At 47.8% G+C, this 23,027-nt stretch overlaps 1 protein-coding gene across 3 annotated transcripts in view; it reads right to left on the reverse strand.

The window, feature by feature from the left end:
• ME3 (malic enzyme 3) overlaps positions 1-23,027 on the reverse strand; it is a 185,722-nt gene that overhangs the window by 71,596 nt on the left and 91,099 nt on the right. For all 3 annotated transcript variants that reach the window (XM_037042907.1, XM_037042908.1, XM_037042909.1), the window contains one exon: positions 21,812-21,961. In XM_037042907.1, coding sequence (XP_036898802.1) covers positions 21,812-21,961 — 150 coding nt within the window. The remainder of the gene's footprint in view (positions 1-21,811; positions 21,962-23,027) is intronic.

Here is a 23,027-nt window from a genome sequence, read left to right on the forward strand (position 1 = left end):
GCTAATGACTCCTCTGAGTAATTAGAACAGAACGTCCTTCAGTGCCCCAAAAGATGGGCACCTGGGTCAGAGGCGCTCGTGGGAGTCTCTCACCCTTAATAGCCACTAACTGGAACAGGAAAAAAGCAAAAATAGTTTTAGCGACTCATTGCTTTAACGTTTTTCCTGTTTACTTTAGGGAAACAGTTTTAGAACTTGATGGGAGAAAAAGACTGTATAGTGAATATGGCGAGCTGCCAGCCTGTGGAATCCAGGGCTTAAGTGAATCCATGTTCTGCTATAAATAACACCAGCATATTCCTGAAAAGCTGTGAGTAAATAAAATATCTATACCTAAACTTATATCGTATGTATCCCCGGGAGGTTGCATTTAAAGGGAACCTACAGAGAATGTTTCTGGAACATAAACCGCGGCCTCCTGATTTATGGTATTTTTGGACTTTCCTACTTCAGTTTCTAGAAACAGAACACAGGTCTCTCTGAGCTGCGGCGTGGCCCTCAGGGTCCCCTGAGCACAGCAGGGAAGGGGTGGACAGAGGTGTGGGGCAGCCCCTCCTGGGTGGAGCTTCGGGGTGAGTGCGTGGAGAGCGAAGGAACCGATTGCCGTTTCACAAAACCTGCACCGAGTGCCTGCACTGTTCTTTCACACACTTAACTCCGTTGGCCAGCAAGTCCTGTTCTTTATGGCTGTTCATCCGGGGAACAGGGTTGACGCTGCACTTCAGGGTGGGCGTGGTGAAGGGTCAGTGTGTGATTCACCACCTTCTCTCTTTCCTTTGCCATGGAAACCTGTACAGTTCCGGATGAGGTGACTTCAGTAGCCCCTTCCAAGAGTGAGGAAGGCCCAGGACACAGCCTCCTACTGACCCACAGGGGACAGGATGCAGAAAGCACAGAAGAAAGCTCGCTTAGCATTGAGTTCTAGGGTGTCTGTTCCTCAGCATACCTTAGTCACTCCCTTCAACAAGATCTGCCCGAGATGCCCAACACGTGAAACAAAACCCCGAAGCTCTGGTGAAAAAAGAGGGGGCACCCGCCGGTAAGAGTCTCCTCACTGCTTTTCCTCTCAGCAGTCATCGTTCCACAACGGCTCTCAGGCAACAACAGCAGGGCAGGAGAATTCACGAGTGAAAAGGCGCTACGGAACTGCGAGTCAGTTACTGGTACTCAGGACACAATGTCTTTGATGCATAGCCCCACCTACCGGACTCCGCACTGACGAGGGCAGGACGCCATCAGTCTGGTTCACTGTGGCAACCCCAGGGCCTTGCCTGACGCCAAGCAGGCAGCAGGCACTAACTGTGTGTCAGCTATGCCGAGTGGTTCCTTCAGTTCGTAGTGCTGAAGTGAGACAGATCGGGGCCTTTCTTTCCTGTTATAAACTGGGCACACACTAATGCCTACCTCAAGGTGCTTCTGTGAGGGTTAAATAAAATAGTATGTATCAAGCACATGGCATAGTGCTTGGCATTGTGGTAAGTGTGCCCTAAGGGCTGGCTGATGTCACTTACTTATGCTACGAAGTGATAATGTCCAAAAAGTGATGTCACAAAATCCAAATACTTTCTGGGTGAGAGAAATTCTAAGCCAACTGTTACGGGTTGAATTGTGTCCCCCCAAAAGATGTAGTAAAATCCTCACGCCAGGTGCCTGTGACTGGAAATGGGGTCTTCACAGGTATAATCTAGTTAAGACGAGGTCGCCAGAAAGGGCCCTAATCCAATAAATATGGGTGGTGCCCTTCTAAGAAGAGGCGACGACAGAAACTCTCAGGGAGTCTTCTCGTGTGAGGATGGAGGCAGAGACTGGAGCGAGGCTTCCACAGCCAAGGAAGGCCCAAAGATTGCGCGTAGACGGAAGCTGGAAGAGGCAGGGAAGGGTTCTCCGCTGCAGACAGCAGGGCGCAGCCCGGCCCAGGCGACACCTGGACTTCAGACTTCCAGCCCCCAGAGCTGAGACAGTGAATTCTGTTGTTTTCTGTCACCTGGTTTGTGGTGTTTCATTTCAGCAGCCCTAGGAAGCTAATGTACCAACTATCCAATTTTTTTGTGGTCGCCATGAGCAATGGGGATCACAATTCCCTCTCTGTACATTTCTAAACCCTCAGTCTGTTGGAATTCCTGAAGGGCAAGTGCAGGTGAAGTTGCCTCCATCAACAAAGGCCTGTATATTACATCACTATCTCCAGTTTCCATCAGGAGCCAGAAAAATCCTTTTGAATTTTAGAATTCAGTTACACGAGAGAGCGAAAGAAAAAACAGAGATAATGTTCACTTAGGAGAATGTTGTTTCTTGAGAAAGACTCTTAACCCTTATCTCGGCCTGCAGAGGAGTGACCCTTAGAAGTTTCCTAAAATAGAACTGGAAAAAAAATAACAAAACTCACTCAAACAGACAACATTCATTTAGGCGTCTTGGCACCAAGTCCAACCCAAAAGGAGGACTTAATTAAAGCGGGGTCAGCGACATTGGGCAAGCCACTGAGGCCGGGCCCAGGAGGAGACACGTGCATTTTCAGCTCTGAAACAAAGGCTCACTGTTGCCTCGGAACCGCCATTCCACACATTTTTGGCCGAAAGGGAACCTGTCCTCCGAAAACCCGCAAGAGGCTGTTTTTAAAGTCCCGCAGCAGTCTCCGGGAGTCAACAGCACAGCGGGAGAAGGGAGGCGGAGGGCTTCCTGCCCCTCCGCCGCCCAGTACCTGGTGGGCCAGAGTGAGGCGAGGTGAGGCAACTGCCCAGGCCTTGGAGGAACTTAAACATCACCTTCTTCCTTGGTTCTGTGAAAAGTCGTCAGAGGAGTGTGACTGAAGCGGGAGGCGTGTTAGTGGCAGGTTGCTCACCATCCTTCTCTAGTATTGTTTTTCTCTCAAGGAACCTTTCGATTACTTCAACCCACTGAACAGGCATGGGGAATTTCCTGTACCTCGGACAGCCATCCTGTCTCCATTCTGTCTGCCCCTCAGATGGGCTGATAGAAAAGAGTATGTGCCCCCTACGTGCCCAGTGGAGGCCCCTCTCCTCCTAAGCCTCCCAGGTAACAGGTGATGCCAAGTTTTCCTGTCTTGGAGTGAGGTACAAGTGTGGATAGTGACATCTGTCCTTGTGACTCTCGGTGGACCTGGGGGTGGGCGGGGCTTCCTGGATTCCTCGAGTTTGAGGTGAACCTCGGCCCTGCTCCCAGCACAGACCTCATGCATCCCACTTTGGGCCAGGCACTGTGCCGGGCACATGGGAAACAGAATGAACAAGACTTTGCCTCTGATCCAGAGAGGTTTTCTGATCTAGGTAGACCAGGAAAAGATTGGGTATAACAGAGACATTACTGGAGGTCAGGGAGGAAGAACCACAGAACAAACAGACCCAGGATGGATAAATGGCAGATGGGGAGAGTGCCGAACTGGGTCCGAAACTGCTTTTCTAGAACTTTTTGGCTCTCCCCTCCCCATTTCCTCCCTCTTACTGCTCTGGGATGATTTTCCCCAAGTAGACTTGAAGCATCAGAAGGTCAGGGACCATATCCTCTACTTCCGTTGATGTCCATGGGTCCCCTAATACAGCCCTATAAGCCTCATATCCACTTTAGAAAGATATTTCTGAACAGAAGGTATTTCTGAACAGAAGGTCTAGTGCCCTGTGCCCTGACCCCAGACTTCCAGATGACAGAACTGTTAGAAATAAATTTCTGTTGTTTATAAGCCATCTAGTCTGTGGTTATCACAGCTCAAATGGGCTGAGACAGCTCCTACTGGAAAGATTTGTGAATGCTACACCATTTACTCAGAGGTAGGTAAGTCTTTTTTTTTTTTAGATTTTACTTATTTATCTTTAGAGAGGAAGGGAAGGAGAGAAGGAGAGAAATATCAATGTATGGTTGCCTCTTGTGAGTCCCCTGCTGGGAACTGGCCTGCAATCCAGGCATGTGCCCTGACTGGGAATCGAACCTCGACTGTGTGGTTCGCAGGCCTGAGCTCAATCCACTGAGCTACACCAGCCAGGGCCTGAGAGTACTAAGTCTTGATCAGACAAAACCTTCAATGAAACAGGAAGTAACCAAAGTGATCGTGGCAGTAGGTTAGAAGTCACCGTGTCTTCTTGTCTCTCTTGTAGACGTTTGAGAAAGTATTTGTACGACACTAATCCCTTTGGAAGACTGGATTCTATTAACATAGAGAAAAACTGGAATAGGCTTCTAATTGTCTTTAGTATTCTTTTCTTCCTGGAATTTTTGAATACCACATATTGTTTTTCGGTTAGAGAAAACCATTCAAATTAATTTCCAAGGGTTGGGGGACTTTCTCCATCTGTTTTCCTTGATTAAGAGGAATCCCGATGAGGTGCACAAATGGCTGAAGGAGAAAGTGCAGTTTTCTTTTAAAAAGCATGGGTGCGTGGAAAAGCTGATGAAGAGTATTCTGTATCTCCATCCCATCATTAGCTGACTGAACAATTTATAATCACGAGAAAAGGAAAAAAGCGCCTGGGGATGGAAATTTCGGCTGAAATTGACGCCCCTGTCCAAACAGCAAACCACTCCAGAACCTGAACCTCCGGACGCTGCAGCTCCCAGATGCTTCCAATTAGAACAGGGGTTTCAGCTGCGGTTTCGGCTGTTACTTGAAAATATCAAGCTGTGCCAAGAAAACTCGGGGAGAGTTGGTACAAAGGAGTTTCTTTTTCTCCTGACATATTTACTCCTCCAAAAATAATAATCACAGGGGCTTTAGGCCTCCCTTTCCTTGAAAAGTCCCACTTAACACTCCTTACTTTCTTTTATGGCTGTGAACAGAGCACAGACCCATACGGCCTCCACTTTGTAAAATAAACAAACACCTTTCTGCTGTCTAGAGGGCCTCTAGTTAATCTGGGTCTCTGGGCAATACGGCTTTTGGAACATGGCTCTGTTCTAACACGAACTTCTGAAATACCAAAGCAAATAATCATCAAAGCTGACAGTCTGAAATCTCTACACCCCTGACTCTCAGGCCCTGCCAACCAGTCGCTTGTTTACAGTTCTGTGCGAGGTAGGGAGAGAAAACATCCTGTTTGTTTTTCCAAAGCAGGTTTGAGAAATAGTCACACCTATTTTTTCCCATCGAGTCATAAATCTCTTAGCATCAGTTTGAGAAACAGGCTAGGAGCTCAGAACGCGATCAAGAGTCATTGAAACAATGGGCCCCTAAGCCAAGGCTAAGTCGAGACTGTAAAAGCTTGAATCCATTTTATGCTAGCATTTATGAGACAATTCTACACGCAGGCATCTGTGTCCTATCTTGAAGCAATTTGTAAGCGGAAGACTCTGCCCATTGTAATTTATTATATAAACATTTCTGGAGCTTATCACTGCATATTAGTCGTGAAAGCTGGAATTTAATAAAGAAGAACAAGAATGCAGTTTTCAAAGAGGACAAAAGTTCACTGGGAAAACGTGTGTGTAAACCTTAGGGACACTGGGAGCAAATGTAAGAGACAGCTAAGTGCCTCGAACCGAATGTCTGAAGGGCTGCTCATCAGGTGTAATTAAGCAAAGAGGTGTGGAGCATATTTGACTTAATCTGTTACTTTGACTGAGTTTAGGTCTAAACTATCAATTTCTTTAAAGGGAGAAACCCCAGAAAACTCAAGATCTAGACTGTTTAAGGCCAAGAAAGTATTTGCTTTGAAGCAGCCAGGGAAGGATGTGTGCTTCTCTGGTCAGAAATATGTCCTGGGGGACCCATTGAATTCAAAGCACCAGTGTAACTGTGATGCCCAAGAGCAGAGGCCCAGACAGACTCAGACTCAAATCTCAGGTCTTCTGGTTAGCGGCTGAGTGACCTTGGCCAATGACTGCATTTAAACCTCAGTTTCCTTGTCTGTAAAATAGGAACAATAAAATGTTTCTAATAAAGTTGTATGTGATAAGAGATAACGTATGGAAAACAGCTAATACAATACCTTACATGTTTAATGAGTGCTTAATAAATAAAAGCTATTTTTACTATTATTATTCCATGTAAATTATCCTAAAGAATCCTTCATATCCCAGGCTTGCCACTACTAGAATGTAGTGACTGAGGCTAAAACCAAGTTAATTTGATCTGAATTTTGTAGGCATGAGCTATAATGCTTGCAATATTACTGCTTTCTCCCTATTGACCTTGGGTCTATCCAGCTAAACCCCAAACCATAAGATGACAGAAATAGCAAATTAAGGATCTCAATCTTAATCTGTTTTGGAGACTGAGACAATATGGATGCTACCCTGGAAATTTTCTACTGTTAACGCTGAGAAACAGCAGGTCCAATCTTTCATTTCTATTAGCTTATGCATGCTAAAGCACTCACTAGTGAATTATTTCAACAATTATTTATTAGACCCCTCTACATAATGGGCATTTATCTAGGCTCTTGGGATATTTATTTCAGTAAATAGATAAAAATCCCTGACCTTGTGGAGCTTATATTCATCCATCCATCCATCTATCCATCCATTCATTCATTCATTCATTCTGGTGTACGGTCGATATCATACTAGTGGTTAAAGAAAGGGAAGGACAAGGATACGAAGGTGAGTAAGACATGCTGTCTGATGAGCTCCCTGTCCAATAGGGCACCTTGTAAGTACCTACTGGGTTATCACACAGTCAATTCTGTCTGAGTATTAGCAGAGACTACTATGGAAAGACACAGAAGAGGGAGCAAATATTCTGCAGGTAAGGGAAGGAGGACAGAGATAAAGGAGGTGGCAGAGATGAAGACACTTGGGATGGATTTGAAAGGGGAGGGGGAGTTTGTTGCGTGGTAAGTGGGGAAAGGCCAGCGGGTGAAGCGGACAGCTACCGGTGTTCGTCAATTAACAAAGCATTTGGTAGAACGTAAGATTAAAAGACAGTACAATGTATGAACTGAAGTGACATGTTTTGGAAACTCCACTGTTTTCAGGCACTGACTAAACTGTGTTTTTGTGTTTTGTTTTGTTTTTAAACTAGGATTCAGTAGAAGACGGCTTTTATTTGCCCTAGGATTTTCCATTAAGCAAAGCTGAGTCAGCCCCAGTCTGAGTGTGATTCTGATGCTTTGTGCTTCCTAGAATAGAGCTTGTGAAAACAGGGTCCATGTGCAGCTGGGGTAGTTCATGAGCTTCCTGCAGAGAAATAAATTTTGGGTAGTTTTAAAATGGAGAATCTTGGCCCCTCTCCTGACTCAGTGCATCCGAATCTTGGGAAAGAGAACTGGAGCCTCTGCTTTTTAATAAGTGGACTCGTAGGAAAGTTTAAAATCACTGGCCTAGGTAGAGGTTTACTCTCAAACACTGCTCTCCCAATTTGAGAATCAAAATCATTTACCTGTTTATCTTAACTATTCTAGCCAGTGCCTTACCTTATTTGGTTCTAGTGTTATTCGAATTCCAATTTCCTGCAGCATCTTTGTCTAGGAGAATTTCTCTGCTCCTTACTACTGGTTACCACCTTCCTCCCCCCTCGCCCATATGATTCAGGAGGTTCATTCTAGCTTCATCTATTCTTCCAATCAGTAGAGTTTCCATGACAACTTTGCATCTGTGTCCCTCCACTTGGCTGCACATGAGAAGCACCGAGTGGCTCACACAGGGCCCATCTGCACCAGCAGGCAAAGGCGACCCAGTGAACCTCATTTGTGACGACAATTCAACATTGTTATTAATCACCCGGAACCAAGGACTCTGGAAATGCAGGTCATGATCTCATTCCACTCTAGCTATTGATTTCTTCCCAACTGACAGGCCTGCAACTGGGGATGAAGTTATTCTGCACATAATGGAAAAGTCTGTTTTTTTAATTATTGCAGTGACATAGAAACTCTTTGCAATTACTTTCATCTCTTCAGCCTAGGTTTTAAATTCAAATACATCCCAGAGACACTTTTTAAGTGCCTACTACATCCCAGGTCCTGTCAAGTCTTCCTGCTGTATATTCTTAAAGAAATCAAACCAGTTTTTACATTACCACTTAAAAAATTTTAAGACAATGCAGTTTAAACAAAGTTACAGAGTTAGAGCTCTTTATCTTTAAGTTAGTGGCCATTAATAATAGAAGCTCACTCTAAGATTCTATTAGAAGTCATCAGGAAAATCAGCTCTAATCTACACATTGATCCTGTTCTTCTGTCTACCGATCTGTCCATCCATCTTCCATCTCATAAGAACCATATGCCAGGCTCAGTGCTGGGTGCTGGGTACCCAACAGTGAGCTAAACAATATGGTTCCTTCCTACCAGAGGTTCACAGTCCAGCGGTGGAAAGACTCCTGGATGGCAAATGCAAATAGGAAGTTCCAAACTCTAGTCCGGTTCTATTTCTTACTATTTGTACAGCCTCAGGGAGTCACTTACCCAACCTCTGGATTCTCCTTTTCCTCATGTGTAAGCGGCTGCCCTGTCTGTTTCACAGAGCAGTTGGCAGGATTGATTTGAATTCACTCTACAACTTCAAAGTACAATCTGAATATAAGTAACAATTATGAATGAAGTTTGATTAAAATGGCAGGGGAGCCCTGGCTGGCTGGTGTAGCTCAGTGGATTGAGCGTGGGCCTGGGAACCAAAGGATCACTGTTCGGTTCCCATTCAGGGCACATGCCTGGGTTGCAGGCCACTTCCCAGCAGGGGACTCACGAGAGGCAACCATACATTGATATTCTCTCAGTCTCTTCTTCCCTCCCCTCTAAAGATAAATGAATACAATCTTAAAAAAATAAAATAAAATGGCAGGGGAACATCTACCTCCCTGCATTGTGGAAGGAGACCTGAGCCCTAGCAGGGGTGTCCACCCCACAGCCCACTGGCCGCATTATGCCCGGGATGGCTCTGAATGATACCCAACACAAAATCATAAATTTACTTAAAACCTTTTTTCTCTCATCAGTTTCATTAGTGTTTGTATATTTAATGTGTGGCCCCAAACAACTCTTTTTCTTCCAGCGTGGCCCAGAGACACCGAAAGGTTGGACACCTTTCTTAGTCCTGCCATTTCCACTGACTTGTATATCCTCACAGAGGCCGTGTCTGGTGCCCTCTTGGCCTCAGTTTGAGCTGGTTGATTTACAGCTCCATGATCCAGTCATTGTATGCAGAACACCTACAGAAATGCACAGCTCGAGGGTCTCTTAGAAGCTAATCAATTTCATGTTTATGACAGGGTCCCACCTAAGAGGCTGATGACTCTGTTTTCAAAATCCTCTAAGGAGAGCAATGCCTTGGCCAGTCTGGTAGCTCAGCGGGGAAGTTGTCTGGGAGTTGTCGGCAGTGGGCTGTAGGGGGCACACAGGTAACATCTGTGTTGGCTATGCAGGGTGTTTTTAAAACTGGAGGACATTAAACATCTGGACACCAAATCAAGGGCATATCACGAGAACAGAAGCCATGAAGGGCTTGGCCTGCTTTTGCTATGTGCCTAAAAGGCTCTGCCTGTGCAGGTGTGAAGGACCTGCCAAGCCACGGGCTCCGGATCTCTTCCTGCAACTCTAACTGGGCACCTTGCACAGCGCCCTGCAATTCACAGCCCCACTGCACCCCATCTCCCCATGGGGGCTCCAGTGAGACTGATGCACATGGGACTTCTGCTGATATCTGCTGCTAATACCATCGTCTAAGGACCGCGTTTGATTTGTTGTGGAGGGACTAGAGGGAGCTCCAGTGTGAGGGTGGGAGAGGCCTCCAATGTGAGGATAAGTAGGACAGACTCAGGTTTGAACCAGCCGCTTGTCTCTGGGACGGTCTCTCATCACCTCTGAACCACTCCTCTGTGACGATATGGGGACGACAATACACTCTGAGCTCTCAGGGGCGCAGTGCGACTCCAAGGCAATACAGGTAGCATGAGTGTCATGGTACTGGCCACTCAGGAAGTGGTGGCAGTTATTATAGTCCAGCTCATGGTTCCATTTCTGGAGCCCAAGCTCAACTTTCCACAACTGCTATTACACCACGACGCACATCAAATCTGACAAGTCTTCCTCTCACTTTTACCTTCACACACAACTAGTGACCATGTACGGCAGACTTCTCTTCCTCAGTGCTTTGCTCTGGGTTCACACCCTTTTCTTCACATTTAGGACCCTGTCAGGCTCCACTTTCCCTGTGGCTGGCTCAGTTACTACAGCAGTTCCCAGTGAGCTCCCCTCTCGAAAGTGAACCATGATCCCTGATGCGTGCAATCCAGACTCCTCGCTTGGCCTCACGTTATCTCGCCCACCTCGTCAGTGGAGTGATCTCCACACACACCCTGCACATGCTGGGCTGATGCAGTTGCGAGTCCTCTTTCTCAGATTGGAGAGAAAAGTCTCAGGAAGACCATGGCAGGCAGCGGTGAGGTGAGTGCTGGCTGTGAACTGGGGCTCTACCGTGTGTGATAGATACATAACGTTTCCCAGGTTACTGTAAATCTCAGTGCCCCAGTTTCCTCTTCATGAAAATAGGCCGAGTAGTATTACACACAAGAGATGTTGAGGGGCCTAAAAAGTCAAGCCCTGAAAGACTGCCTGGTGCATTGGAAGCTCTGAACAAATAAACAGGAGCTATTGTTATCTCACAGGGGTGACTCAAGCATCCCATCAGGAAGGGAAATGGCTTTCAGCTGTAGGTAACTGAAAACTTTGACTCAACGGGCCGGAAAGAGGAAATCTATTTCACAAAGCAAGAAGTCCAGAAGAAGACAGCTCCAGGAGTTGTTTATTCAGTGGCTTAACAATGTCACCAAGGACACCACCACCCTGGGCAGCATAGGCTTGTTCTGAGAGCTGTTTCCCTCATGCCTGAGGGATGGTCATCACAGTTCAGGCACCCTGGGCAGAAAAAAACGTCCAGGGAAGAAGGAGGTCTGGAGATAAGAAAACCCCTCACACAAGTCCTTTGGCCGATCACCCTCACTTCTCTTTGGCCAGAATTGTTGCCGGCAAGGGGATACTATAGTTGCCTGAAGTTAATTAGTACTTACTGCTTTGTGCTGGGAAGGGCCAAATCTTGCTCAAAGCATGTGGTCATTTAGGGAAAGAAAGATAATTGAGGAAAAAAATGTCCCCAAACCTGGGGATTTGTGAAGAAGGAGGAAGGGGCAATCAGCATTGTCTTCCTCACGCCTAGTCCTGAGGGCCTGTGATTCTTGGCTAGTTCCAGCCACACGTTTTGCTTTACGCAGTTCCTCCTGCTTGAACTCGTCCATTAAACCTTTGTACACTGGGCACTGTGCCGGGCCATTTCTCCACGTGATTCAAAATCTTTCTCTCAGGATTTTGATCAAGAACCAACAATTCAGTGGAGAGATTTTTTTCTTACTGTGATGAATTACCTCAATAGTTTCAAAGTAAAGTAGACATTGCAGACTTTATTGACTGGCTTATATCTGCTGCTTAGTTGGGCTGGAGGCTCCTCGAGGACAAGGAGCACAAAGAGACCAGTCCATTTGGAGCTTTCATGTGCTTCTGACGGTCCGCCATAAAGATGGTGCTTAATCAATGCTTGTTGAACCCATTCAGAAGACGGTCTTTAGGTGACCTCTCTGGTAGATGCCTGAAGGTACTATGCTTGGCACCCTGGGAGTCTCAGGGGAGAACAAGACTCTTCGTTTTGTCCCTCTGAAGCGTGTGATCCAGAGACAAGTTCCTGTGATAAACCATGTGAAGGTGGAGAAGTCCATCTTCCAACATTCGCGTTACCTTTTTTCCTTTAGCTTTTCTACTTGCTTCCTTCCAGTTACCTTTCGGACAACGCTGACACCACACTGGGGTCCCTGCTGAGCCTTGTTTCCATCTCCAGTACCTTAGACAGGATCTTTTTGATTTGTTCCTTCTCATCCCTCACCCGCACAAGCAAACAACCAAACAAACAAAGCTCTCCTTCCTAACTAAGTCCCCATCTCTAGGGTTCTGAGAAATGCTGGTTCAAGATGAGCCTCTAAGAAATCAGTTCATGCATACGGTTTACAACGCTGCCCCTCCAGGGCTCACAGGACATTTGAGGAGATTCCTGTGGGTGTGATGGACTGACACAAGGACATGAGCGTAATACGGGAATGTAGGGGTTGGCCAGCTGCCGGTGGGGTTCTCTCCTGGCAAGGCGGTCTTTGCTTTTCTTCAAGAATTCCACAGCAATGATCCTTTACTCTGCCCCTGGTCCAGAATCTTTCGAAACATTTGTACTGTTTGAAGCATCTCTTAAGAAGCCCCTTTTTCTGGACTAAACTTGGTGTGAGCAAACACAAGCTTTCATGTATTTTACAGGTTAATGGGAGATCAAAGTTATTTAAGAAAAGGTCTACTCAACTCCTGCTTATATGGATATATTTTCTTCCCAGTAAGGAAATCCTCTCACACCTATTCCTTTGATCACCAAGGCTGGGATTGCCAGGAGCAAAGGAAGAGAAGGGCAGGGTCAGATCAAATAGAAACAGAAATCAGTTTGCTTCAATTTCTGGGGAAATCTGCCTTTGGCTAAAGGAAGTCCAACCCAGAACATTCTAGTCAACGAAGCTCATCTGCCTCCAGCTTGAGTAGGAAAATACAATCTTTGCATCTGTGTGGGGTTTCTCCCATTCTCACCTTCACTCTCAGCCTCCACACTCACAGATGGCCGAGGCGTGTCCTCGGTCCTCCCCACGTGGCTCCTTCTGGGTGCTAAAGTCCCAGGCAGGTCACATGAATTAAGTACAAACTCACTCATTTTTTTTTTGTATGGAAATCTCAAAACTTCATCTCAAAAAAAATAAATGAATTCCTTTGGTGATTGAATCCCATGTGACTCAGATGCAAAAATAAACGATCCTTCTCGCCTCGCCTCCGTCTCTCTGTTCCAAAGTGTGTCAGTGATGAGGGGCCCGGAGACAATATAACTTCCTTCACAAAACATTGTTACATTGGTGTCAAAGAGCTAAACAACCCCACATTTTGGAAGGACTCCTCGTACCACCTTCCTTAGACCAATTCCAGCTTCCTTAGACAGATTCCAGCATCAATTTCCAAGCCACGGTACCAAGCACTCCTTAGCAGGGTCTGGACTGCCCAGCTGGTCTGTCTGGGAAGGTGCCCGAGTGTGAGTCAGAGCTCTCAGCAAAAGTAACACTTTTGTAGATAAGCCTGCAAGCTTTTCTTGGCAGAAAATGAAAAGTTCGTGTTTTCATCTACTTCTGAATTTTCCTCCCTTAAATGTCAGCAAACTCAGAGGCAAATTTACAGCACAGTGCTCTAATCTGCTCAAAAATCACAGGCTGTAAGGGTTGGAAGGAGACCCCAAGATCACCCAGTAAAATCCTTTCATTTCATAGATGAGGAAATCGAGGCCCAGACAGGGGGAGGGATTGACTGAAAGTCACACCGATAAAACTGGGGGATGAACCTCTATCTAGTGACTCCCGGGTGGGGGCCTGGAATGATCTATTTCTTCTATTTCCCTCAGGTGGGCTCTATTCATTTCTCACTTTCACCAGCCTTTAACCTAGTAGTTTACAAAGCATGGTTTGTGCACCAGCAGCAACAGCATCATGGGAAACTTGCTGGACATGTCAGTTCTCTGGCCCCATCCCAGACCTGCTGAATCTGAGGTTTAACAAGCCCTTCAGGTGATCTAATGCACACTAAAGTTTGAGACACCCTACTTTAGAGTTAGCCCCACCCACCCGATTAACAAGGGGGATCAGGGTACTAATCGACCCATCTAATTTCACAACTGTTTTTCAGCTTGGCTCTTCTGGTTACCCAAGGCAGAAGTTCACTTAAGTTACCTGTGAAGAAAAAGAGCTTATTGTAAACCTGTGAGCAGGAACTGGCGTGGAATGCTGTCGTGAACTGAGACAGCTCCAGGGGCCTTCAACGCTCTGCTTGTTGTTTCTTCCTCGCTCTCTCCCATCTGTCCCTTTCTCCTCTCTCCACAATCTGTTACTTCGCTTCCTACTCTTATTTTTGTTCCTTCATAGCTGGTATTTGCCTTTGGTCATGCACTTACCATGAGGCAACACTAAAATTTAAGTCATTGCATCCTTTTTGCTTTTTTCCTTTCCTAATGGGATATTTTTTCCATATTGCTTTTCCCATGTCTCATTCAGTTCACATGCCTGCAAGGGACTTCATCCGGACCAGCTCGTCTTTTGAACCAGGATGCATGGGTCACATGCTCATCCAAATGGTGGGTCACCTTTGGTCTGGTGCTTTTCCCCATCTAATCAACTATGGACAGGATGGGTGTGGGGTTTGGGTGAGTGGTGACTTCTGTGCAGCAATAGAGGCTTCAGGAAGGAACTGGGGGAGAGGGGAGGAAAGCATATGTGAGGCCCCGTCCCCCACCACTAACCCTGTGAATGAGACCTTAGGGAATTCGACAGTGGGGTTCATCAGTTTGGCTTGTCAAGGTTTGAACTGGAGGTGGAGGTTCTGTTATATTGTCATGACCCCACTCTCCAATACACGGCCAGGCTGGGTGGCCTGGAAAACACGGCTGCCGGTGATCAACTCCTGAAAGTCACAGAATATCCATGCCTGGGAAGTGCTTCAGAGGTCACCCAGCTCAGTGGTTCTCAGCCCTGCTGCTCATGAGACTCTCCGGGGAGCTTTGGAGAACTAATGCTGCCTGGGCCCCACCCCAGGGATTCTGATTTAAAGCCCCCAAATGCTGTTAATGCAAAGCTCTAACACAACCCTCCTAATTTTGATGGTGGGGAAATACAGGATCAGCTACATAATATGACTGAGGCTCACTAAAAGATCTCACTTTTAACTTGGTACTAGAGTTTGAGTTATTAATCATAAATGGCCAGAGCTAGGAGAGATCACAGAAGCCTGCAATTCAACCCTTTCATTGTTATTTGAGACTAAGGAGCTAAGTGACTTGCTTAGTCAGTTGGAAAGCGGGTGGCAAAGGCTTGAACCCAAGTCTCCTGACTCCTGCCCTGGTGCTCTGTCCATAACACGGAGGCTGGGGGACTGAAGGGGCTGGATGAGGAACTATGCAGACCCAGCTGTAGACCTCGTGGTCAGTCTGCGCCGGAAGCCCTTCCAGCGGCACAGCTGGAACCGTTTGGCAGAGGGTCATGGGCGTAATTGGATGTAGTGTGGGCTTGGCCAAAGGCATCAGCACTTTAGTGTCCTGAGGATGGGGAGGAGGCTGATGAGGCTAATCTTTGCTTTCTGCATGCCTCCTAATTATGCTAGAAGTGTGTGTGCGAGTGTGTGTGAGAGAGAGTGTGTGTGTGAGACAGTGTGTCACGTTCCTGAGGGGCTGACAGCTGTGCTGGAGTCCAGATGGTGAACTGTGCCCGGGTGTCAGGGGTCTTCTGGTGCTGGCTGAGATAAGGTTATCTTCATTTTTCAGAATGAATGGCTTTGGTCAAGGTGTTGGTACCCATTGGTCCTGTAAATAGCTAGAAATGGGTCTAGTGGGCACTTAGGAAGCAGGGGCTTGTGCCCCAGGAGTCCCTCCATGAGTGTTGATGTGGGTGGAGCTGGGTGAAGACAAAAGGGTTCCAATGTAAAACAAACACACAAAGAAAAAAACGAGGCAAAGGCTCACCAGGTCTAGTGAGTGGGAAGTGAGTGTGAGCCTTTAACACACTCTTTTACGGGGTTGGTGTGAGGGAGGAGAAATGGGAAAAGTAATCCCCTTCAAGCTGGTGAGGGACTTCACAATTGATAAAGCACGTTCCCCACACATTTAGCTTCTCTGACCGTCACAACCTCTCCACATGGAAGGCGGTGCCTGTGATCCAGGCCTGGGGAGGTGAGGTAGCCGGGCTCCAGGCCACATGGCTATTGATGGGGAAGCGGGACTACTGCCTCTGGACTCCATTCCCAGTGCTCTGCCCACCACAGCATACTGTGTGTGTGCACGCTCCCCTCAAATGTGCAGACAGGTCACCCAAGGGAGTAGAGGTGAAGGCAAGAAGGCAGGTGTTTATTTCTGAGGCATCATGGTTACCAGCGCCACAAGGTGCTGGACTGGGAACGCAGTAAAGACACAGGAAATTGGCTCTGGGTCAGCTGCAAGGTCTTAGACAAGTCAGCCTCAGTTTTCACCTGGGTAGAGTACTTTCTGGGAATGTTGTAGGGCTCAGGGATAAAGTAGGCAAAGTCAGTAGCCTAGGGCCCACCGTGAGCACCATAAGTGTTTAATAAATGGTAGCTGTTCATCTCCTGTGTGCATACTGCTGGGGGGACTGTGTGCAGACACCCACCTGTCTGCAGGTCAAAGAGAGAAGAGCCAGGCTCAAGGCCAATAGCTGTTGGCTCTGCTCAAATCCAAGTATGTCTTCAGGTGGCTTCCCCAGAGCCTCCAATTGGTAAAATCAAGTCCCACTCCCCACCCTCACCTGTCCAACTCTCCACAGCCTCTAAGTGCTCGCAGGTTGCTGGTTAAGCAAGAGGACCAATAGTTTAAGGTGTGAATCAAACAACAGAGTGGAGGCATTTCAGGGGACTGACATGCCCTGTTGGTTTACAGTTTAGACTCTTGGGTGTGGCGACGGAATCACAGGGCAGATCTTGAGGGTGCTGGGTCCGGCAGATCACAGCTGTGGGGCACCTACATGAGCTTTGCCCTTTTCATGTGGAATCTCATGAAATCCTCACAAGCAGCCACTTGAATGGGCGTTAGTCCCATTTGATACATGAGGAGGCTGAGGAGGTGCTAAATTCATTGTCAAAAGTCACCAGAAGCTGCGACGCAAGGCTGAGCCTGCCCGGGTTCAAAGCCTGTGCCTCTTCCACCACCTGCCATCCAGCCCGCATCACCCATGAAGGTCGGGCTCCACACAGAGGCTGGCAACTGCTAGGTCTGTGGGTGCGTGCACATTGCTGGGAGCCCCAGAGGATGAGGAGGGTGAAGACATGGCTGGTGAGGAGGCAGGAGGCCTGGGGCGGGGAGAGTCTTTACTCACACTCGGCAGCAAACTACCTCCCCAGTTGAATTCTGTCCTGGCCTCCCAGGCAGCCTCACCTCTGGCTTTTGTCTCTTCTAAGTTCCACACTTTGACTTTCAAGGGTCATGCCTCCAAGCCAGGCTAGCCAGGTGCCCAGACCCATGAGGGTACGTGCAAATGGTATGCTAGGACAGAAGCAGGACCGGGCAGGGGGCTTCACAGAGCCCAGAACTTTCTGTTGGGTCTCCTCTGCCCAGGGGTGCTCAGGCGCCCCTGAGATACTCTGGTGTCTCCCTTGTGAGGCCGTGCAGAGCCCCAGGCACGTTGGAGGGTCAATTTTAGCATCAGCTGCATCTAATTAGCTTTGGGGGGCGCAGGCTCTTTCACAGAGGACTCCATTGTTCCCAGGAACCTGGCAGGCATGTTTGTCATTTCAGAAACTGAGAAGGACTGGCTCTCTCGGGTTTGGCCCGTTTGGCTGTGGAGCTGTCCGTCCTCCCTTCGGATGCTAATCCGCCAAGCCCTTCTCAGCCAGGCCTCAGGTGAAGTTCAAGGCTGAGGTGGAGCCCAAACTCCCATTTCCCTCAGGAGCAAGGCAGGTGTGGAATCAACACCTGGAAAGCAGCCAAAAGAACACCCAGAGCAACAGCTCAAAATGTCACATGTCACATAACTTAATTGGGCAATCACCTGAAGGAGAGTTGGTGGAAAAGATATCGGGAGGTCTGTGTCAAGAATGACAAATTCAAGACGGCCTGCTTCAGCCCCACCCAGCCTGGGCCCAGGGACCTGGCTGCATCCCTCCCTCCCANGCAAGGCAGGTGTGGAATCAACACCTGGAAAGCAGCCAAAAGAACACCCAGAGCAACAGCTCAAAATGTCACATGTCACATAACTTAATTGGGCAATCACCTGAAGGAGAGTTGGTGGAAAAGATATCGGGAGGTCTGTGTCAAGAATGACAAATGCAAGACCGCCTGCTTCAGCCCCACCCAGCCTGGGCCCAGGGACCTGGCTGCATCCCTCCCTCCCAGGAGAGGCTGGAAATGGTATCCAGAAATCTCCACCTTAGACCCCTGGGCAATCAGACGTTCCTGGAGCTGCAAGGACACCCTTTCCTGAGTGCCCACAGAATGTACAGTCCCCAAAGGCAGGAGGCGGCGAAGTGGAGTGGTTACCTGTGCACCCTCTGGCTCAGACTGCATGGGTTTGAGTCCTGGCTTCGCAGCTTATGAGCTCTATGACTTTGGGCAAGTTATTCTCTGTGACTGAGTTTTCTCATCTACAGATGGGATGATTATAGTGCCTACCTCTTATGAGGGTTGTAATAATTAAACGAGTTAATACATGTAAAGATTTTAGGATAGTACTTGGCCTTTGGCAAGCAGTTATCAGTATGCTTTTCTCCTGCTCCTACTCACTTGTAGGCTCCGTGTTGGATTTGCACACCTGTTTCCCACGCTAGGTGTCCAGCTCCTGCAGCACCCTCTTTACACCCACTCAGGGCTGACTTGGCCCTCTGGGCTCACGTGGCTGTCAGGGCCCCATTTGCACTCACATGGACCACCCCCCCATTCTTCTGCCATGTGTCTCTCCATCCTTGACCCACTGGAAAACCACTAGTGGGGCCTAGACCTGAGTCCAAAAAAGCTCCCCATTTATCCAACCCCCAAGCGGTGGGAAGGAGACCAAGACCTTCCCCTTTTTGGTCAGAACCCCCGGTCGATTCTCCTACACAGACCCTCCACTCTCCTGTTTCACCTGCCCTGAGGCCCTGGAGGCTGTGCATTCTAGCAAGAGGGAGATGAGTTTGCTTGGATCGCTGTAGACGAAAACTGTTTGTCTCAATTTGCTGCATTCATCTTTCACAACCCACTCAAATGCCACCTCTTTGGTGTGGCTTTCCCCAGTTCCCACAGTCAGAATTCTGATTTCCCCAACTGCTTGCCAATTGTGATCTTGGACAAGTTCCTGCCCTCTGGCCACCTGAAAATCCTCACCTGTAAAACCGAGATACCGTCACCAAACTAACCTTATAGGACATTGGAAGGCTCCACTATAAGCCAATGGGTGTGGAGACCTAGCTCCCCTCCCCTTACCTTCCCACCCAGGCACAGGAGACGGGAAGATACCGGGGTGAGCTGACTAACCCAGCGTCTACACAGCCTATAGAGCCAAGCCCTCCTTCTCTATTTGTGGAATTCCTGGTCAACCTCCCAGGACCAGTTCAAGTGTCATCTCCTCTGTGGAGCATTCCTGCCGCCCACAGAGAAAATAAATTTTTCTCTCCCTTGTATCCCTGTCATTCTTTGTCCCTATTAAATATTCATTTCCTTGTAACTTTTATTATATTTAACTTATATTATTATTGCCTGCCCCCTCGCCCTGCTGGTAAATTGTTTGAGGTCAAACACTGTATTTTGTTCTCTGCGGTAACTTTATAGTATCTGCTGGTTGCCGCTCCATAGATGTCCATTAATTCAAATTTAGTCTTGTGTGTTGCCTGGATTATGGAGTAGGCTCTGGGGTCAAATTCTGCCTTTATGAGTCTATTCCATATGCAGGGCTCTGACCCTGATACTGGTTTTCCTGGAACCAACAAGAGAAGCCACAGCCTAGCGCACAGAGTCTGTGGGAGGAGGGCCTCCACACAGCCTGGGAGTGGGAGTGGGAGCAGGGTGGCCTCGCATTTCCATTAGGTCTCAGCTGCACGCTAGCGGAGGCAGTGAGCCACGCTGTAAGGGGCAGAGGACCCCTTCAGATAACACTGGGTTTTGGAAGAGCCAAATGGTGTCTGTAGTTAACTGTGTTAGTTCATTATATGTACGGTGACTCTGTTTTCCTTGGACACACATAAAAGTGCATATGTGTAATACAGCTCTCCATCTATCAATCCTTCCTTCCTCCTGGAGTAGTTACTGAAGGAAAACAGACATACACTCACACCATTTATACTTATCCACAATCATGTCTTACCCTCACAATGATTATTTGAGCTACATGGTGTTATGACCTACGTTTCATAAATGTGGAAACTAAGGATGAGAGAGGATAGGAAACTTGCCCAAGGTCAAGGAGACTAGAACTCCCAGTCAGCTCAGAAGGCTACTTTCCCATCTGAGAGGCAATTGCTTGCCAAGCACTGGTCTTGAAGGCACAAATGACTCTGACATCTTTCCTGCCCCCTCAAGAAGTGAGCGTTCCAGTAGAGGAGACTGATACACAAATAATGAAAAACGTAAAATACAAAAAAAGAAAACTAAGGACTAGAAGCATGTGTGATTGATTGTGGGGAGGCTGAGAAGGCAATGATCAGTTTTGCCTGAGGGGCCCAGGGAGGGCTCCGCAGAGAAGCTGACTCTTGGGGTGGGCCTTGAAGGATCGCTTCAGTTTTGATGGGTAGAGAATGCGGACAGGAGAGAATGCAGAAGCCTGAGGCAGAGGGGACCACACCTGCGAAGGCATGGAGGAGGAGAATATCAGGTCTCCTTGGGCACGGAGGATAGACCCAGAGTGTAGTTGGAACATGGGATTTCTGAGTACAGGCTGGACTATGACAGGCTTAGCTTTGTACAAAGTACTGGACTTGTTTCTTGAAGGCTTTTGGGGGGCTGCTGATGTCCTTGCAGGAGGGAATGACCTGAGCTGACCTGCACTGTGCAGGAGGGAGAACGTGGAAGCGTTTCTGAGTGGAAAGTGGGAGGTAAACAGGGTCCTGCGTCCTTTAGATGTGACTGTCAGCTCCCAGTGTCTCTGCCAGTATTGATTTGGGGAATAAGAGTAAAAGAACGGGCGTCTCTTTCTTGTTGAAAGAGGCTGGTTGAATGCGAGAACTGCTACAGGGCCCTGGGTAGTGTCCCTCCCCCGAACCCCCACCCCCCACAATAGAACTGCAGAAGCACAGCTGTTCTGAGTGATGGGACTGCTTCAACAGCTGGACACCCCCATCAGGACTCGGCCTGATACGATGTGCTCCGCCAACGGTAACCACAGGACCAGGAGAGGAGGAGAGCAGGCAGCTGGGGTGCCAGTGATTGGTGTGCAGTGCTCACCCCAAATGTGGGCTTCAGAACCGAAGGGCTGTTTATCCAAATTAACAAAAGATGTTCTAGATCCGTGATTACATGTTCCTCATATAAGCGCATAATTTATAAACAGTTAAAAGCGCTCCATAAATGTAAATTACACATCTGTGCCCAGGGCATAGTATACTTACATACCCTAACACTGACTAAAACAATGCCCCATTATTTGTGATAAACCCAGGTGGCTCTTGTATCATTAGTGCTAGAATTGCATGTTGATAATTATCAGGCACCATGCACTGAGGACCTTTTGAAAATCCTCTCATTCCCTGCTTTTTATTTATATTCTGAACTCACCATGGGGGCGAAAAAAACCCCAAACAATCTCTTTGGAAAACTGCCCCCAAATTCTTTGGCTCTCAAAGAAAATGTAGTGTCAGATTCTGGCCTAATAGAATGCCATTTCCAATGGAATCTGAGTCGAGCCCAAGGGAAGGAATGCTGGTTCTCTGAGTCAGCAGAAGAATTCAGTCGCTGCTCTCCAACACTCCATTATTCACTGGCCCCAACTGGCTACAGAGCTGTCGGTACTATGGGGAGGACCAGACAAGTAGGGGTAGTGGGGGAGCTGTAAGGTAGATAATGAGAGGAGAAAATCTGAGATGCCTCTCAGGCCAACTCTGGATAACACATTGAGCATTTATTCTGTGGTGCAGAAGCTCTGCCCTCCTCTTGTTACATACTCTCTCTATGCCCATGTCTCTGCAGATGGGGTCATTTTCCAAGGCCTTAAAATCAGATGTTTCCCTGTTGGGCTGCTGGACTGATCAGAATGTAGCCTTCTGAGTCCCAATAAGCAAGGCCAGCAGAAAGAATTGATTCCCCTCAATGAGACACCCCCTCCCCGAGTCCTGTCCCCCACATGGCTCACCGGGGCCTTCGGAAGGTCAGGCCGTACTGCTGACAGGCCAGTCCCACGGTGGGTGTGTACACAATCGGCATGAATTTCTCCACATCCGAGGTCAGCACACGGTAGAAGAGCTTCTCATTCCGATCTTGGAGTGTCATGAGAATGATGTACCTTGGAAAGGGGGACAAGAACCAAGCTGTTCACATGAGCAGCATAGGTGGCAGCAGGAGAGGCTACTCATGCAAAGACCCAGGGCTCCCACTCGGCCAAGTTCACAGGCTAACCACCCATCTCCCCAGCGTGGATCTCTTCTTCTATGAACTTCAAAGAACGGTACCTGCCTTATTGTGCTTGTTATTATACATGGTGTAGGCTATTATACACATCCACAGGCTAACCACTCATCTCCCCAAGCGTGGATCTCTTTATTCATGAACTGCAAAGAACAGTACCTGCCTTATGGTGCTTGTTATTATACACAGTGTAGGTGCTGTTCTAAATATGTTACGTGAACTCATTTAAAACTCACAACGACTTGTGAGGTAGGCACTATAGTTCCTATCTGAGAGACGAAGGAGACCGAGGCACAGAGAGATGAAATGACGCACCCAAGGTGGCAGACTGCAGAATCTGTGCTCCTGACCACTGTGCAAGATGGTTAGTCATGCTATTATTACTGAGTGCAATGGAAAAACAGCACTCCGAGGGTGGAGTGGGGTCGAGTACATACCAGCGCTTCCTGGACTGGCCCCACCTACACACAGGGCTGGCCTCTGTCACAAGCAGTGTTCGCAAGTGGCTGAGTACCAAGTGATCCTAGGAAGTGTGTTTCTCCAAAATCTCTCTCATCTATTCCCTGAAGCCAGAAATCACTAAGCCAAGAAAAGAGGCTTTCATTTACATTCTTAAAAATGCAAAAAAAAAAAAAAAGCAAAAATCTCTGGGAGAAAAAAAATTCCTCAGGGCTTGAAATTCACAACCTTTCCAGACCACAGTTTGGGAGAGAGTGTAGAGGCACTTGAGATCCTGACCTGGAATGGGGTGAGGCACTCCAACAGGGAATGACTCCTGGGCATGGTGTCAGGGTCCTGGGTTTGAATTCCAGCTGTACTGTTTACTAGCCTTGTGGCTTGGGGAAAGTCTTATGACATGTTGGGGCCTCAGCCCCTCCTTTCCCACCAAAGGCACTGGTCCAGAATGAAAAATTGTTTTAGAAGGTATTTTTAAGAAAGGAGGA

This window comes from Sturnira hondurensis, unplaced genomic scaffold, assembly GCF_014824575.4.
Source record: "Sturnira hondurensis isolate 20B ecotype Veracruz unplaced genomic scaffold, ASM1482457v3 Scaffold0003801, whole genome shotgun sequence".
NCBI classification, from domain to species: Eukaryota; Metazoa; Chordata; class Mammalia; order Chiroptera; family Phyllostomidae; genus Sturnira; species Sturnira hondurensis.